The following is a 17,205-nucleotide window of genomic DNA, read 5'->3' as shown; positions in this document are numbered from 1 at the left end:
AGAAGGGAATATACTAATTACTAAGATACTTTGCTTTGAATGTTAATTTTTGTAGGGTATATTTTTTATTTAGATAGTTTAGTTACCTGGTTAAATGGATCTACACATCCTTTCTAAGTGAACAAAAAAACTTGAGTATGCTTAGATACTGGGTACAAGAATTATCTGTCATGAGTGTCACACTTACAAAAGTGGAGTACTGGACTGCAGAAGTAAACAACTGCTGTATGTTTTCTGGTGGTTACTAAAGTATGAAGACAGTATCGCAACAAAATGTTGCATTCATGTGGTGAGATTATCATTTATTGTAAGGGCCAAACACATAAACCCTTCCATAATTCAACGATGAAGCCTATTAACTTTGTGATATTTTATGTTATGAGGCTGTAAATAACTAATTAAGGTCTGAAAGTATCCACATCAACCATTTTGTACAGTGGTGTTTACATGCTTTATTCAATCTGGCAACAACATTACAAGCACATTTTGACATAGCTAAGTACAGAAATCTATAACTGATTTTTTTTTTTAACTTTGGGTCTTTGGATTATTTAGTAGTTTAATATGAGGCTACAGCTGGTAGCTATTAAAATGGTAAAGATTGCATGTTCTTTGGAAGCTTATCTACTGATTTTATATATGTAATTCCTTTGATAACACAAGTGTAAAAAAAAAGGCAATATCTAGTTGCAAAATTTGTCAGAGGATCCCGTCTTCATCCCATCCTCATCATATCTTCTAAATCAAGTTAGAAAATGAACATATTTACCAAAAAGCTGAATATTTCCTGAGCTTTTGATTACATTGTCTATAACTCACCAACTCTCTGTTTACAGCAACACACATTATGAGGCAGCTACTGGCTGATTGTTTTAGTATAACTCTGAATGAGACCTTGGAAGTATTGCTGTGTATTTTTGTGGGGTTGAAAAATGATGATGTAGCATTTTGGGAGGAAATACCACAACAAAAAAGAGTAGAGACTGGAGAGTACAGCCAGAGCGTTAAAGGTGTAGACGTACTTCCCTTGGTATAGCATATATTCAGTGACAAAGATGATCCAGGTGAGGATCAGCAGGAGGAGACAGAAAGTTATTGTTTTGGCCTCATTGTAATTTTTTGGGAGGTCTTTTCCCATGTAGGAGAAAATAAAGCAGAGAGAGCACAATAATATAGGTAAAACAACAGAACTTTCTACAAGATTAAAGTTACAACCAAGAATGATTCTGTCTTGGTAGATTAAAGTGTTCCTGTAAGGACTTGGAGGTTCAAAACAGTAGCTAATTATAATTAAGAGAGCCTGAGCGACGAATGCCAAAAAGATGAGCAGTTGCTGGCCGTTATATTTCATCCAGAGGCTGTGGAGCTTGGGGAACTTGGCAGCCATTTTGAAGATGCAAACAATCTGAAAAGAGCGCACAGCAAAACATGCCAAACAAACAGTATAGAACAAAAGAAATGGTAAGAATCTCAAAACACAAGAGGCAGTTGTGGGCACGCCAAAGTAAAAGAACACACTGATACTACACAGACTCAGGCAGCCTAGAATTAGGAAGCACATTGGTCCTCCTGCAGATTTGACAACAGGTGTGTTGTAGTTGATGGCGAAGAGAACAGACATAGCCAGAGAGAGAGCTACAAAGACACAGGCTCCGACCATGATCACTATAGCAACAGTGTCTGTGAATGGTATGTACTCCACCAGCCGCAGACTGCATGATGTACTCCCCTCTTTAGACCACTCTGTGTCCTCACAGCTGATGCAGTTGTAGGGATCCTCTGTTTTACACCAACAGACAGAGAAGCAGACAGTAATTTGATATAACTTCTGGAAAAAAATTAGACCATTCATAATAAATGCTCCTTTAAGATTAACTTTGTTAAACTGAAGTTTTTTTTTATTTTAGTATTGGAGGAAAATTAAACAAAAATAATGCAACATGTTTAAAAGAGTCTAAATCTGCAATAAAATATTCTATAGATACTAGGGACCAAATTATGTTGGATCTTCATGGTTTAATGATGAGACTGTGTACTCCTTTATAAATCCAGATTTCAAGCTGGAAATGAAGTGTGTATCTTTTTGGATATTTGTCCCTCTAAACCTTGGATAAAAGGGTTGCAAGAGTCACATCATATCAAATCAAGAGTGCCAGCCCTGCTTTAGCTTCATCTTTATCCCCACTTGCATAATTGTTTACCTGTGTTGTTGACATATGTGTCACTTGGACACATTTCACAACTGAAGCAGCATTCATGGATTCCAGTTTGCTTTTTTGCATATCCTTCAGGACATTCAGGGGAACATAATGCAGTCGGCACCTGAGCAACAAACAGAGTGGAAGTGAAGTGACAAGAACAGTGACAGGGTGAGGGCATACAGGGGAGAAAAGCCGAATCATGTTAGTCGACACCAGGATCAGAAACTATTCGTAAGATGTTCATGGGTTTTGGATAAAAGCATGTCAACACTCATAGTAAAGAATGAAAACTTTGAACACATTAACAAAAACTAAAAACAAAACATGTTATAACATATATGGAATAAACATCACACACATCTAAAACCCAGACTAGATTTGTCCTTTATCTTTGAACTTAAGACGAACAAACTTACTTCTCCATTAGTGTACCACTGAATTTTGCTGTCGTTGATGTAGAAATTAACTGATGGGTGAAAATGATAAAAGCCGATTTCCTCTGCATCACCGCTGCTATTCCAAAAAACTATAGAATAGGATCCAAACTTGGGGTCACCATTTTCGTTAAATTGAATACTCTGATTCAACAGTGTAAAATTGGACTTCTTGAGCTCTTCTAGAACCTGATGTGGATACATAAATTAAAAAGGGCAATTATAAGCGTGCATTCTCAATGAAAGTGGTTGTTAAACAGCATTGAAACTGTACTGTTAATAAAAGAAACTACAGAGTTTTGCTCCAATTTGAAGGTTTTACAGTGTGGTTTATTATAGAATCAGACTGTATTTTAGATTTTTGTTACCAAGGCAATATTTGAAAGCTAAAAGGAGTAGAAAATAAAGTATAGATAGAAATCTGGTGAAATATTTGCACACAGCACTCCATAAACAATAAGGGTAACACATTTTTCTCAGTTACAGGATGACTAAATAGGAACTAATGAGACTTACTGCCATCGAACCATTACTTTCTAATGAACCGTAATAAAGTCTGTCAAGTACCTAATGATTAGTTAATCATTGCATATTCTCAGTTACAAATGTAAATACAAAAAGAATAACTATGAGTAATTTATTATTGAGTAACAATTTAGCACGCATTAACAGCTGGGTATGACACTTGTTGATTGGCCTCTTCTCCGGCTACTTTAGAGTTAATTCATGACTATTCAGAGGTCAGCGCCACTGATTCACATGTGTTCAGTAATCTGTTATTATCCAATGATTCATTAATATAGGATATTAAAATGTGTTTTCTAAAAACTCAAAATATATACACAATATTGTCTCTTTCAGAATGATAGAGAAAATAATGAATAACTAATAATTAATTCCAAATTCATTTGTTACTTATTTCATATCTAACTGACATTAGGTAATCTTTAACTATTCATTTGATTTTTGATAGAATTTGATCAGTATTTTATTATTAAGTAATAGTTTGTCCCTAATTTATTCTTATTCCCATGTAGCTAATAACATTTTTGTTAAATATTTTACTAAATCAATTATTGTGGGAATGATATGGCTCTGCATGTCTATGGCTCTACTGCTGAATATTTTCCAGAATTTCTGAAAAGTACGTCTCAACTGTTGTGCTTTCATTTGTTAGGAAGGTCAGCAATGCAGATAATTTATGTTACTTTGGGAGGAAGCTAGTCTTTAATCCAAGAAATGAAAAACACAAGTAAGCAAACTTTAAATGCAAAGATTGATAACTCACCATGTGTGGGTGCACTGTAATATTGTCAGCACAGCTGCCAGCTCCACATTTCAAGGTGTTATGTAGGGCATGAGCAATGGCATACACAGCAGAGTAAACAGGAAAAGAGAAAGAGGGGTCTGAAGCTAGAATTTCATCAGCACTCAGGTTACTGCAGTTGCAAACCTGATTACAAAACTTCTGCTGCTCCAAATCTTCACAAGGTGTCTGGCTTTTAGTAGAATAGATAAAATCACTGAAACCAGGAATTGTTACTACTGGCTGAGACACCCCAAGAACAGTTCCAATATTTCTGATTCCTTTCATCTTTGGGAGCCTTTTGTTTAAAGACCATCCATCGTCAGCAATCCACACCTTGTTTGTGACGTTCAGTTGTATTGCTGATTCAATGACAGCTTCAGCGTACGTTTTTGGAGCAAAAACAATAATGACGTTAACTTTATGTGACTCTATTTGCTTGAAAATTTGTGAATAATTTGTATGTTCATTGAGGCTCTTCGTGTAGGCCAGGCAGATCTCAGTGTTTATAATCCTTTTCCTGAACAGTTCCAGTCCATCAATACCAAAATCATTATCTCTGTTAAGGAAAGCAACCCAGCGCCAGTTGAAGTGTGATATGATGTCAGCAATCACATCCAGGGTGTTTTTATTGGGATGCACTGTTCGTAGGAAAGCGGGGTATTTCAATTTTTTTGAAAAGACAGAAGAGGTACATCCATAACTGACCTGTCATGAATATTAGAGAAGTCAATCTAATAGACATCCAGTTCCAAGATACATCCAAGAGTATCATTAAAATGTACTATATTAATCAGAAATACTGACAAATTGATATATGTGGTGTTATATTGATACATATATTGCTTGTTAAACAAAATATTGGTATACTTACCATCGGAATGAGATCCCACATGAATATTGGGGCCACAGCCAGGGCCTGATTGCTTGTGAAAGGACCAACGACTGCTATAACTTTAGATAGATTCTTGTGTGGGTGAGACCAAGGCTGGATCAAGCCATTGTCCGAGATTAGCTTGAAAATACCTGGAAAATTCTGTGCATCTGTGCAGTGGTCAAATATCTCATAGCCAAGAGTCACATTTGGCAGCAGGTTGGTAGAATTATTGATTTCCTCTACAGAAAATCTCATCAACTGAAACCGCCGATAATTTGGTCCCAAGAAAGTTTCACTACAGGAAAACAAAGGATAACAGAGATGCAAGAGTTTTGTCCTGAAAACTCAATATCCTTTTATTTTGGAACTTCCATATCGTGACTTTTTTTCTTTCGAACTGTCAGATTTAACATCACAGAACTAATAGCACACTTGTCTCTCTATACATTTTTATTATAAGACTTACCTTGAGCAATGGATGGCTTCTGGTCTGTCTTGATAAAAAGGTCTACTGACCTGGTGAATATCAAAAAGTCCACCTAATAGATAATTTCCATCCAGCTGAAACTCAGAGCCCGGGACTGTGCAGTGAGTAATGGCATGGAGGAAAGATCCCACTAGACATCGAAGAGCAAGAAAATTCTTCATTCTATTAATTAGTGTTTACCTGACATAAACTTAAGAGGGATTTGCGTTTGCCTCTAGTAAGTTGAGATATACTAGTTATGATAAAGCCTCATCATTTTCATGCTTGTGGGAAAAAATACATCTCAAGAAATGGTTGAAAGAGAATTCACAAATCAGTATGCAAAAGTATTGAAATTACTGCTGTGCGCACACAGCCATTTACATAGGGTTTAACAGTCATCATGATTAAGCATGTTTAATGCCTTTGCAATAGATACATTTTATCCTTTAGTTAGAATAGAAAACTCACATTATTTCATTCCTTTGGTACCACATTTGGGATGTTGACGTAGCGAACCTCATATGTAAAGCCAAGGTCTGCACACAATTCTACAGATCTAATTCAACAATGTAAAAAAGGAACTTGTTTTCATCACAACAGAGCTGTCATTTAACTTTCCATTAGCATTGGTGCAGGGTTGTCATTTATGTTGCCTACTAACATCATATAATGCCTACTACCATCATATAATGTGGCAGCTTTTAGTGCTTTTCTTTAAGACCATGTTTCAGCAACACTCTTATTTCCACATGTATTCTTCCAAAGACATGAGGCATAACAAAAATAAAAAATAAAAATCATAGAGTGTGTGTCCACCTTGGGCTTTGAACTAAATGTTTAAACCAGCTGGCTAACATGATCATAATGGCAATTTTAACATTGGTATATAACAGTTTTACCATTTCTTATATTTCAAAAGCGCCCACCTTCTGTGGTGAGGATTACGCAACTATGTCTAATTGGCACAGCTCTACCTCACACACCAGCTCTGACTCTGTCCCCACCAGTGACGTCCACACAGTGAGTCCAGGGGCTTTTTTGGGCTGAGCCAAGGCAAGCACCAGGAGTCAAGACTAGGCCACCAGGCAGTCACCACAAGCTCCCCCCTCAGGTTTCCCTATATTGGGCATGGCAGCTTTCCTTGATTGCCTTTTGTTTATTGAGGTCTCAGGATTGCTCTTAGTTTGACCCCTCTCCTTAGACCAATTTGCCTTGGGAGACCCAACCAGGGACTAAAACTGTACCCCCCAACACAGCTCCCAGGATCATGGGGATTCTCAAGTCATCCACCACGACAAGGTGGCGATTCTTTTGAGAATCAACTTGAAAATTTCACTTTGTCCTTTTAGACTAACTTAATCTATACAGTGTATAAGTATAAGCTTTATAAAAAAGGAAAGTTTAAAGCCTAATGTTTAAGGTAGAGAGTCTCTCCATCCTGGACCTAAAATGGGATCTGGTTTCATAAGTGAGGGGCCTGACAACTTTAGGCCCTGCTTCTTATCCGGCTCTTGTGAACTACAACCACAAGCAAGTCAGCAGCCTAACAGAAAATATGGGACTATTCTGTCTTTAAAATACTATTGAATCTGGTAATTAGGGCTCTATTTACGAGTACAGGAGTTTCAGTTTCTACCCTGGATTTTAAATGTAGCTAATTAAAAGAAGCTAGAACTGGAAAAATATGATCTCTCTTGTTATATCGTGTTGGAACTCTTTCTGCATCACTGCATCATTTTATTGTATTTTTGGGACAACCAACATTTCAGCGTTGATAAAAACTAGCTGTACTGCATTCCCTAAAGAAGAGGTTTAGGCCTAGGGAATTTCAGAGAAATTCTGACATTACAGAAGGTCTAAAGTTTCCAGTTTCTGGGATACATCGAGTACAGCCTGCTATTCTTCCGGTGTAATAAGCTGCTAACTGTAGTGTGCTCTAAATGGCCCAATTATGCAAATGTTTTGTATTGTACATAATGGTGCATTTTGAGTGCAGGGATGAGTGGCCATGTTTCTAAAAGTTTAGCTGTAAGCTCACAGCTGCAGCTCCAACTATGTTTTAAGTAGCATGCTTACATTGAAGAGGTGAGAGCTGCAGGAGGAGAGCTCTTTTCACATTATTTATTGTAAGCTCAAACTTACCCATCTGCCAATGATATATGCGAGATAATATGATAAAGACTATAAAACTATAAACTCACCAAACAGTGAAAATCTAATTAGTGGTGCATCTATGGTACATCTCTTCTAGTGCTTCACTCCGTCCTCAATGACTAAAACTACACTCAATCTGACTTGCAATAAAAGAGCCACAAAGTAATCATCTGTGTCAAACTGTTCTCAGAATATGACAGTGTTAAATATTTCAGAGCAATATCTGCACTCTGTTAGTACAATAACTGTTGATCCACTAAACAAGAACTGGAAGACTCAAAGAAAGCTGAGGGGTACAGTTACTGCCAAAGAGGCAATTAACTAAGTGTTACTTAGAGTTGACCACATAAGCAGTTTCAAATAATTTGAAATATAAAAGAGGCCAATGAAGCTATTCAACTTTATGCTCCATTAAAATCAGGTAATCTTTGAGTGAGTTAACCACAGTAAGAGAAATTTTGACATGCAGTTCCCAAACTTTTGCATGTCACTGTTTGTTTTCTGGTGGTGGTAAAGTATTAGGATAGTACCACAACAAAATATTGCCATCATGTGGTGAGATCCTCATTGACAGCAAGAGACAAACACATGAAGCCCTTGAATTTATTGTCATGTGCTATTTAATGTAATGAGGCTGTAAATGACAACACAACAAGGTCTGAAAGTATCCGCATCAACTGTTTGTACAGTGGTGTTTACATGCTTTAATCAATATGGCAACAACATTACAAACGCATCTCTTTACATGTGTTAAAATATTTCTTAAGTTTTGACAAAGCTAAGTGCAGAAATGTATAACTGAGTTTTCTATTAATCCAGGTCTTTAAATGATTTAGTACTTAAATGTGAGGCTACAGGCTAATATGCGGTAGTTATTAAAATGGTAAAGATTATATGTTCCTTGGAAGCAAACACAAGTGTAAAGAGGTACTTTTTAGTTGCAAAATTTGACAGAGCATCCCCTCCTCATCACCCTATCCTCAAACTCAAGTTAAAAAAAACAACATCAACATATTTTTGATTACATTGTCTGAAACCCATCGACTGCTTACAGCAACACACATTAAGAGGCAGCTACTGGCTGATTGTTTTGGTATAACTATGAATGAGATCTTGGAAGTACTGCTGCATGTTTTCATGAAGATGAAAAATGATGATGTATCATTTTTGGAGGAAATACAAAACAAAAAAAAGTTGAGATAAGATTATTATTATTTTATCCCCCAGCTGTGTAACTTGGGGAACTTGTCATTTTGAAGATGCCAACAATCTGAAAAGAACACACAGCAAAACATGCCAAACAAACAGAATACAACAAAAGAAATGGTAAGAATCTTAAAACATAAGTAGCAGGTGTTGGGTCACCAAAGTGAAAAGAAGTTCCAAAATTAAGAAGCACATTGGTTCCCCAGTAGATATGGCGAGTAATGATCACACAATTGAATGTATTCATAAAGTTTGAAAACAATTAGTCATTTGTCTAAAGGAGCACATGTTTATAGGCAGCTACTGGCTAACAGTTTTGGTATAATTCTGAATGAGACCTTGGAAGTGTTGCTGTGTGTTTTTGTCTGGTTGAAAAATGATGATGTAACATTTTGGGAGGAAATACCAGAAAAGAAAAGAGTAGAGACTGGAGAGTACAGCCAGGGCATTTAAAGTGTGGATGTACTTTCCATGGTAAAGTATGCTCACAGTGGCAAAGATAATCCAAGTGAGGATCAGCAGGATAAGGCAGAAAGTTATTGTTTTGGCTTCGTTGTAATTCTTTGGAAGGTCTTTTCCCATGTAGGAGAAAATAAAGCAAAGGCAGCACAATGACGATAGCAAAGCCAGAGAGCCAGATGTTGCTTGAAGATTTAGGTCACAACCAAGTATGATTTTGTCTGCGTACCAAAAGGTGTCATTGTAAGGCCTGGGGGGGGAAATGGAATAGCCAATGGTGATCAAGATTGCCTGAATGATGAATGCCACAGTGATGAGCAGCCATTGGCCATGATACTTCATCCACAGATTGAGGAGTTTAGGGATCTTGGCAGCTATTTTGAAGATGCAAACAATTTGAAAAGAGCGCACAACAAAACATGCGAGACAAACTGTGTAGAACAAAAGAAATGGTAAAAATCTTAAGACACAATAAGAATCTGTGGGCTTATCAAAATAAAAGAACACACTGAGAGTACAAAGACAGAGGCAGCCTAGAATTAGGAAGCACATTGGTCCTCCTGCAGATTTGACAACAGGTGTGTCGTAGTTGATGGCAAAGAGAACAGACATGGCCAGAATGAGGCCCACCAAGGCCCAGGCTCCGACCATGATGACTACAGCACTAGTGTCTGTGAATGGTATGTACTCCACCAGCCGCAGACTGCATGATATACTTCCCTCTTTAGACCACTCTGTGTCCATGCAGCTGATGCAGTTGTAAGGATCCTCTGTTTTACAGAACACAAGGACAATTAGCTGTTTTTTTATGGCAATCACTGTTCAATACGCTATTTCAGTACCAGCACTCCTGTCGCTAACTTTTTTACTCTGATAATTATTTACCTGCACTGTTGATATAGGTTCCGTTTGGACAGATTTTACAATTGAAGCAGCATTCGTGGATGCCACTTTTAGTTTTTGCATATCCTAAAGGGCACTCTGAGGAACATACTGAAATAGGTACCTGCAAAAAACAATTAACATTTAGCAGTGAAGTAGAAAAATTAGCAAAAGACAAACAAGTGTATTGTCTCCAGCAACTCTTTAAAACACAGCCCTAGACAGCTTTTGCAAAAATCCCATGCAAGTAACCTCTATCTATTCTTTTTTTCTTGATGAGGAATTTTTCCATGATTGTCATTACTATACTAGTTTTCATACATATGCACACATGCTTGTGGGGGGAGGAAACAACATTTTCAGTCAATGAGCTTTGTATTAGGCCTTAATATCCTGTATTACATGACTAGAAAGAAAACCAACTTACTTTATCATTTGTGTACCACTGAATCTTGGAGGTGTTCATAAAGAAACTGACTGACGGGAAAAATCTATAAAAGCCAACTTCCTGCGCATCACCACTCTGGTTCCAGAAAACTATTGAATAGTATCCGAATTTGGGGTCTCCATCCTCAGTAAATTGAAGACTTATGTTTAGAAGTGTAAAATTTGACTTTCTGAGCTCTTCTAGAACCTGAGGTGGGAATACAAAATGATGGTTAGTTTTATGATTAAATGAGTACTTAAAACCTTCCTCAAAATGGAATGGAATGCCCCCTTGACAGTATGTACAAGTTTTAATTTTATTTTGAAGTTGTAAAATTCTATATGATGTGATGTTATACTCACAGCACTACTGCAAGTGTGTCATTGAAATAACACATATTGTCAACGTACTTTGAATTATCACAAGCTAAGTCTGCCATGGTCATGAATGAAGAAAAAAATTAAGTGGACAATTTCATTATTTTTATCAATCCATAGACTTACCATGTATGGGTACACTTTAATATTGCCATTGCATTTGAAAGCTCCACATTGCAGGATGTTGTGTAAGGCATGAGCAATGGCATACACAGCAGAGTAAACAGGGAATGAAAACGAGGGGTCCATAGAAATGATATCCTCTGGAGACAGACTGCTGCAGTTGCAGTCCTGATTACAAAACACATTTTCTTCTGTATTTTGAAAAGCCATCTGGTTCTTGGTTGAATAAATAAAATCACTGAAACCAGGAATTGCTATTACTGGCTGAGACACCCCAAGTACAGTTCCAATATCTTGGATTCCTTTCATCTTGAGGAGCTTTTTGTTTAAGGACCACGTGTCCCCTGATAGCCACACCTTGTTTCTGATATTCAGTTGTATTGCGGATTCAATGAGAGCTTCACCATTCCTATTTGTAGAAAAAACTATGATAACATTGATTTTCTGTGCCTCTATCTGCTTGAATACTTGAGAGTAATTTGTATGATCATCAAGCCCTTTGTTATACGCGAGGCAGATCTCCGTGTTTTTAATCCTCCTCCTGAACAATTCCAGTCCATCGATGCCAAAATCATTATCACTGTTAAGGAAAGCAACCCAGCGCCAGCTGAAGTGCTGCACAATGGAAACCATCACATCTATGACCTCTTTATTGGAATGCACTGTTCGTAGAAATGAGGGAAATCTTTTTTTTTGTGAAAAGGCTGAACTTGCAGCTCCATAGCTAACCTGTTGAAAGAGTAAAAAATTGTCACAATTGATTGACAAATTTAAAGTTGAAAGTTAATTATGGTAAGTTATAGTTACTCGGTTTTTTTTAAACATTGTGTGGTGAACTTACCATAGGAATTAGATCAGGCATAAATAGTGGGGCTACGGCTAGGGTGTTGGTGCTGCTGAAAGGACCGACCAATGCAATGACTTTGTGACTGTAAGGTTCATTCCAAGGTTGGATCAAGCCTTTGTATGAGATGAGATTCAAAATTCCCGGGAAATTTTTCGTGTCTGAGCATTGGTCAAATAATTCATACCCAAGAGACACATTTGGCAGTAGGTTGGTGGAATTATTGATTTCTGCTACAGAGAATCTCATCAGCTGAAACCTCCGATAACTTGACAAACTGAAAAAATTACTTTAAACAAAGAAAGGAAGGATTTAAACTGATTTATCTTAGACTCTATACACATATGAATGTCACATGAAGAGATTAGAGGGGTTTCACTAAACAAGGACTTAGGACAGTGTCATTACAATTCGTTAACACAGTTAAGTGGGTTGATTAAGTTGGGGGTAAATGTACAACTAATCCAAAGTCATTGACTAAATTTTAAGTTAAACTCCTCAATTAAAAAAAAAAACGCACAGTCTGTCACACTGAGAGTAAGTTATTAGTTTCTACTTATCAATACCACAACTATAATTCACTGTAAAACTCACCTGGAGCAGTCAATGGTTTCTGGTCTACTGAGATAAACAGAGTCACCGACAAGATGAATGTCAAATAGTCCTCCTAATAAATAATCACCATCCAGATGAAACTCTAAGGCTTTGACAGTAGATTGACTCCAGGAATGTATTGAAATGGCCAGAAAACCTAAAGAAAAAAGAAAATGCCTCATTGTCACATATTATTGTTTACCAGCTTGATTTGGATAGCAAAGCATTTCTTGTAATGGCAGTGCCATGAAGACATTCCTTTAAATGCTTGGAGGCCGATTCACAAATGAGTATGCAAAAAGCACCCAAGCTGTGCAGGACTCCCTGTGATGTCTGTACAAGCACATGGAAAATATCAGTCAAAAATGAATCTTGTATTTTTACTTTTAAGTTGAACTGTCAGAGTGAGATGAAACTAAAACTAATGTGTTTAGTTGAGATGGGCTAGCCAATATTTGCATAGACTTGACAGTAAAATTCACTTAAAGTCTCATATCTTAAAGGTAATAGTTTGCTAACATCACATACCTTTTTAAAAAGAAAACGGCTAAAGCTGGGTTTCTGGACATGACTTTCTGTTTTATTATGTGCACACTGACAAAGAAATATCTAAATACAACAGTACAGGCTCTCAGATTTTCTGTGAAGCTGTCACAAATGGAGTGTTTACCAGTTTTAAAAGGTGAGAGAATTGTTACTCCAAAACCTGTTGACGATACGAGAGATATCTAGTTTCCTGCCTTTGTCTGCGGCCCGGGTTCACATGCGAGAGGGTTTAAGCGTCTTGGGAATTTTACTTATGAGTCAAGGGAAAATGAAACATAGGAGGAAAAGGTAGACTGATGCAGCAGTAACTTTGGTATTGTTTTGGACTGTTGTTGTTTTTATTAATTTGTAATTATTTTCATTTAGTGTATTTTTCCTGATAAACCAAAAGACTGGGTCAAAAATTAATGTGAGACCAAGGTAATGGATGGGGAGGGAAATGACCTTTAAAAGTAGACGGCATGTTGAGAATGTTCTCCACGATGGGCATATGCATTCCTCTGCCAACGATCAAGAAAAATCTTCTTTAAAGAATCGCACAGGATTCACCATAGAGAAACTAAAAAACTGTATAAAAGTGACTGATGAAACAAAAATCAAACGCTACTGTCTCTTTGGAGAAAAAACCAGAGCAGCTCATGACCCACAGCATAAAATCATGATGGTTCTGTTATGGCTTAGAAATATAAGCTTGGACTTTGCCAATGGAGCTCATAGGTTCAATTGTTTTAACTTTTCAGTTAAAACAATTATTGCTTTGATTGCTCTGCTAGTGCAATTATTTTTGAGGTGATTTCAGCTGTCAGTTAGTATCCCGAGCAGAAATGCACCCAGCTTATCATAGCAAAACTACCAGTTCTTTTCTTTTTTTTTCAATTTTGAAATCTCATTTAGCATACTTGATCATTGTTTTAGTCATTCATGTTTTGCCGAGTGGTTAGCAATACATCTTTCTTTGATGTGACAAACTCATTATTACTTGACCCTGACTTCAGTGTGATAAATCAATAACACTCTGTAGAGTGTCGTAGAGGAACAAATTAACTATAAAGACTGTATTTTGTCTTGGTTGTGAACTTCATTAAAAATTTGGGCATTTTGATATTAGGGTCTATGTGGATGTGCTCTTTTTGGAGCCACACTCAAATGGTCATTTCAGAAACTGCATCTAATAAGAAACTAAACCTGTATTTAACTAGTTTGTAAGACTTTTGGAAATTAAAAATCTCTTTTTTAAGAGTGTGGTCGCCAAAGCAAACAATGGCTCAATGTTGCTTTGATTAAATCAGATATACAACACACTTTTGCAGAAAGATAAAAGGTGGACAGAACAACCAATGCTAATCTTTTGACAAACAAAGTACATGCCTACTGTATGTTAACTGATGCAAAACCCATTTGCTCTCTTTTTTCTGTTGTGGAGAAGAAATGATGCATACGTAAGTATGTAAGAATGTAAAAGTATGGAAATCTGGTAAGATTTGACTCAAATGATCACTAATAAACACTGAGAAATGTGGTTTTGATGTTTGAGTTATAATTTTGCCCAGTACTTTATTTTAAAGCTGTTAATTGATAAATAATTTATGATTTTCAAGACGAAGTGCTGAAGTAACGACGCTGTTGAGAAATCACATGAGGTCGCAAGCAAATTAACACAAATGACTTGACTTATTCGACCAGGTTACTATGGTTTATGCTAAAGTGCTACATCCTCTTACAAATGAGCTCTGCATGACTTCATATTTGGCCACAAAGATCATTTGAAATCAAACTCTGGGTGATGGTGGCAGGTGAGGAGCACACGAGTTGTCTCGGAATTTGAGTTTAAACTCTGGTTCGTAGGAAGAAATGGGTTTTAGGGTCATATGGTGACTAAAAAAATTGTGTTTGGAAAAGTTGTTTTAGTGTGAAAAAGTGATTGCTGTGACATATTTGTACTGTGACATTTTGTTTACTTATCAAGGTAAAGTTTGACCCTAAGAGTTATTTTTTTTTCTCCCTGTTCATCTCACACTTCAATTTTACCCTATCAAACACAATTTTTAGTCGGAATTTCAAATCCAAGATAAAATTTCCTGTAGTGGAAAGCAAATAGATGTGTACTTGATGATAATTTTACAAATAAGTGTGGTCTCATTGTAGACTTTCAATTTCAAGAGCCCGAGCCCTTACATTACAAAGTATTTCTTGTCTGTGCATTCTCATATTTTGGTGCTAAATCTAACTTGATGTACAATGTTTTTGCCTCATCTGTGCAACAACTAAAGATATTACTAAAACTGAAAATAACTAGACTAATTTCTATAAATATTGAAGTCTTCTGAGCAACTTTTCTGTAAAGTTAAGGAGATTTGATGTTGATAGATCATGAATATATGAATTGAAGTATACAATCTGTGCATAGCCTTTTTAAGATATGCGTCCCAAAGAATCGATGGAAGAAAGAACTATACTTTAATCAACAGGAAGTCGTTGGTGTAAATAGCTTAAGTATAATGTTGTTTTTCATGAATCATTCAGGGTTTTTTGGATAAGGAATTGCAATAACTTTATATACAAATTACGAGACCACATTGATATTCATATACAATACATATATACTGGCGGAAAACCCAAGTGGAGGGTAAAATCTAGGGTTGCCCTGTTAGAAAATAAGACAGCTATATAATAATTGTGTAGCCTACACTGTTAAATGTGTTTGAGCATCACTGTCCACAGTGTGTAGTGGATTGCGGATTCAGCTGCGTTTGGCTCATTAGAACAAATGTCCCTTGTGACAATACACTAATGTTACGATACTGTACATAACAAATGCAGGTACTATAGAACTACTGATTAACTACTCTAACAACCTGGCACTTTATTCATAAGAACGTACTAATTAAATCAAAATCAAGATCAATTTAGTAGACAACAGTCATTTGCTTAAGAACCAACAGAGATACTAATGTAATGAATAATTGGAGGATCATTCATTTTTGATAAACCCCATTTTCGTCAACAGTCGTGAATGATCAACTCTGTCATACCCCAAATGGTAATTACCCTTTCATTACTGATTAGTCCTGCATCAGTTACTATTTTTCTATATACGAGGCAGTTATTCAGCAGATGCTTACTATTAAAGGATTATATAGGGGAGGGCGAGGACTGTAGGTCACCTGCCAATCAGAACGTTGGTGGTTCCGTTCCAGGCTTCCCGAGCCCATAAAAGACACTAGACCCCACTTTGCCTCCAATGCGGTCATGGGTGTGTTAGTTTGTGTACGATAAATAGCACCGTTTAGTCCTTCAGACTGTATTGCCTGAGAATTGCTCTATGAGTGTGTGTAGGCAAGGGCTAATGTGGCTTGTAGTGTGAAGGTGCTATGATTAGTCACCAAGACAAGATGTTCTATGGATGCAATCAATTTTCATTCTAAGTACTCACCCAATTACTAAATATAACAGGTTAACAGGCTTTTTATATACACACATCTAACATTACATAGGACTCACTTTCAGCACTCATCACAGTATATTTGGGCCAAGCGGTAATGATGAAGGGGCCAGCCTGCTTTTGGGCATGAATCTCCATTTATTATGCACCTACTACTTGCTAGGGAAAAGCTCCTTTTAAAGTTGCTTTAAGGTAATTAATTACAATAAATCCTTAATGTATGAACAGTCATACACATCCAAACCATAACATCTTAATCTACAATTGCTTAAAACACATACATTCTGGCTCCTAGTTTCAGTCTCAATACAAAAACTTACACATTAAGTTAAGTGCTACCTTGATGTGGTCGCAGTAATATCTTAGCAACCTCCAACTATCAGTAACATAGATTATAATTATTATTTTACATCTACTAAACTGTGGTCATAAGTTGCATTGTGTCTTAACTGCTTAGAATGAAAGAAACCACACATGATAAATTATATTTTATTTAATTTCTTTAACTGCTGCACAAGTTAATATTGAAATTACAACACAAGGCTTAACAGCTGCTCATACATATTTTGGACCATCAATAAATCCATGAGTTTATCATCAGTATTTAGGTAATACAAAACCACAAAAATTAACATTATTAGCCTAGCATTAGCCTAATCTGTTGTATTGGACATAAATATCCTAAACTTATTTCATGACTTATTATCAGTGCTTATGTTGTGAAGTGATTTTAAAGAATAAACATCTACATCTAAAAGATTCTTCCCTTTCACTGATGGTTTACTGCACATTTTTAATGATGGATTCAAAAGACCACATTTTTATGTGAAAGCATACCTACAAAGTACACGTGTTCATTAAAAC

General features: G+C 36.5%; 2 protein-coding genes across 2 annotated transcripts; both read right to left on the bottom strand.

Moving 5' to 3' along the window:
* Nucleotides 1–856: 856 nt before the first annotated feature.
* LOC140271128 (taste receptor type 1 member 1-like) lies at nucleotides 857–5,466 on the bottom strand. The gene is made up of 6 exons (XM_072366201.1): nucleotides 5,285–5,466; nucleotides 4,816–5,113; nucleotides 3,924–4,649; nucleotides 2,618–2,824; nucleotides 2,202–2,322; nucleotides 857–1,779 (listed from the first exon to the last, which is right to left on the bottom strand). The coding sequence occupies exons 1-6, from the start codon at nucleotides 5,464–5,466 to the stop codon at nucleotides 857–859; spliced, it is 2,457 nt and encodes an 818-aa protein (XP_072222302.1).
* Nucleotides 5,467–8,713: 3,247 nt separating this feature from the next.
* On the bottom strand, nucleotides 8,714–16,479 carry LOC140271874 (taste receptor type 1 member 1-like). The gene is made up of 7 exons (XM_072367182.1): nucleotides 16,401–16,479; nucleotides 12,354–12,510; nucleotides 11,757–12,048; nucleotides 10,919–11,644; nucleotides 10,416–10,622; nucleotides 9,992–10,112; nucleotides 8,714–9,876 (listed from the first exon to the last, which is right to left on the bottom strand). Exons 1-7 carry the CDS (start codon nucleotides 16,477–16,479, stop codon nucleotides 8,948–8,950), a joined length of 2,511 nt encoding a protein of 836 aa, XP_072223283.1. The 3' UTR covers nucleotides 8,714–8,947.
* Between the last annotated feature and the right edge of the window lie 726 nt (nucleotides 16,480–17,205).

Source organism: Leuresthes tenuis, unplaced genomic scaffold (assembly GCF_036924035.1).
Source record: "Leuresthes tenuis unplaced genomic scaffold, fLeuTen1.0.hap1 SCAF_16, whole genome shotgun sequence".
Classification (NCBI taxonomy): domain Eukaryota; kingdom Metazoa; phylum Chordata; class Actinopteri; order Atheriniformes; family Atherinopsidae; genus Leuresthes; species Leuresthes tenuis.
Note: the sequence above shows the minus strand (reverse complement) of the source record. Positions and strands in the feature narration are given on the sequence as shown.

Coding starts and splice junctions, on each gene's coding strand:
- LOC140271128 (XM_072366201.1), bottom strand. CDS start 5,466: ATGAAGAATTTTCTTGCTCTTCGATGTCTAGTGGGATCTTTCCTCCAT. Junction 4,650..4,815: donor TGTGGGATCTCATTCCGATG/GTAAGTATACCA, acceptor TATTCATGACAG/GTCAGTTATGGATGTACCTC. Junction 2,825..3,923: donor TTACAGTGCACCCACACATG/GTGAGTTATCAA, acceptor TATCCACATCAG/GTTCTAGAAGAGCTCAAGAA.
- LOC140271874 (XM_072367182.1), bottom strand. CDS start 16,479: ATGGAGATTCATGCCCAAAAGCAGGCTGGCCCCTTCATCATTACCGCT. Junction 11,645..11,756: donor TGCCTGATCTAATTCCTATG/GTAAGTTCACCA, acceptor CTCTTTCAACAG/GTTAGCTATGGAGCTGCAAG. Junction 10,623..10,918: donor TTAAAGTGTACCCATACATG/GTAAGTCTATGG, acceptor TTCCCACCTCAG/GTTCTAGAAGAGCTCAGAAA.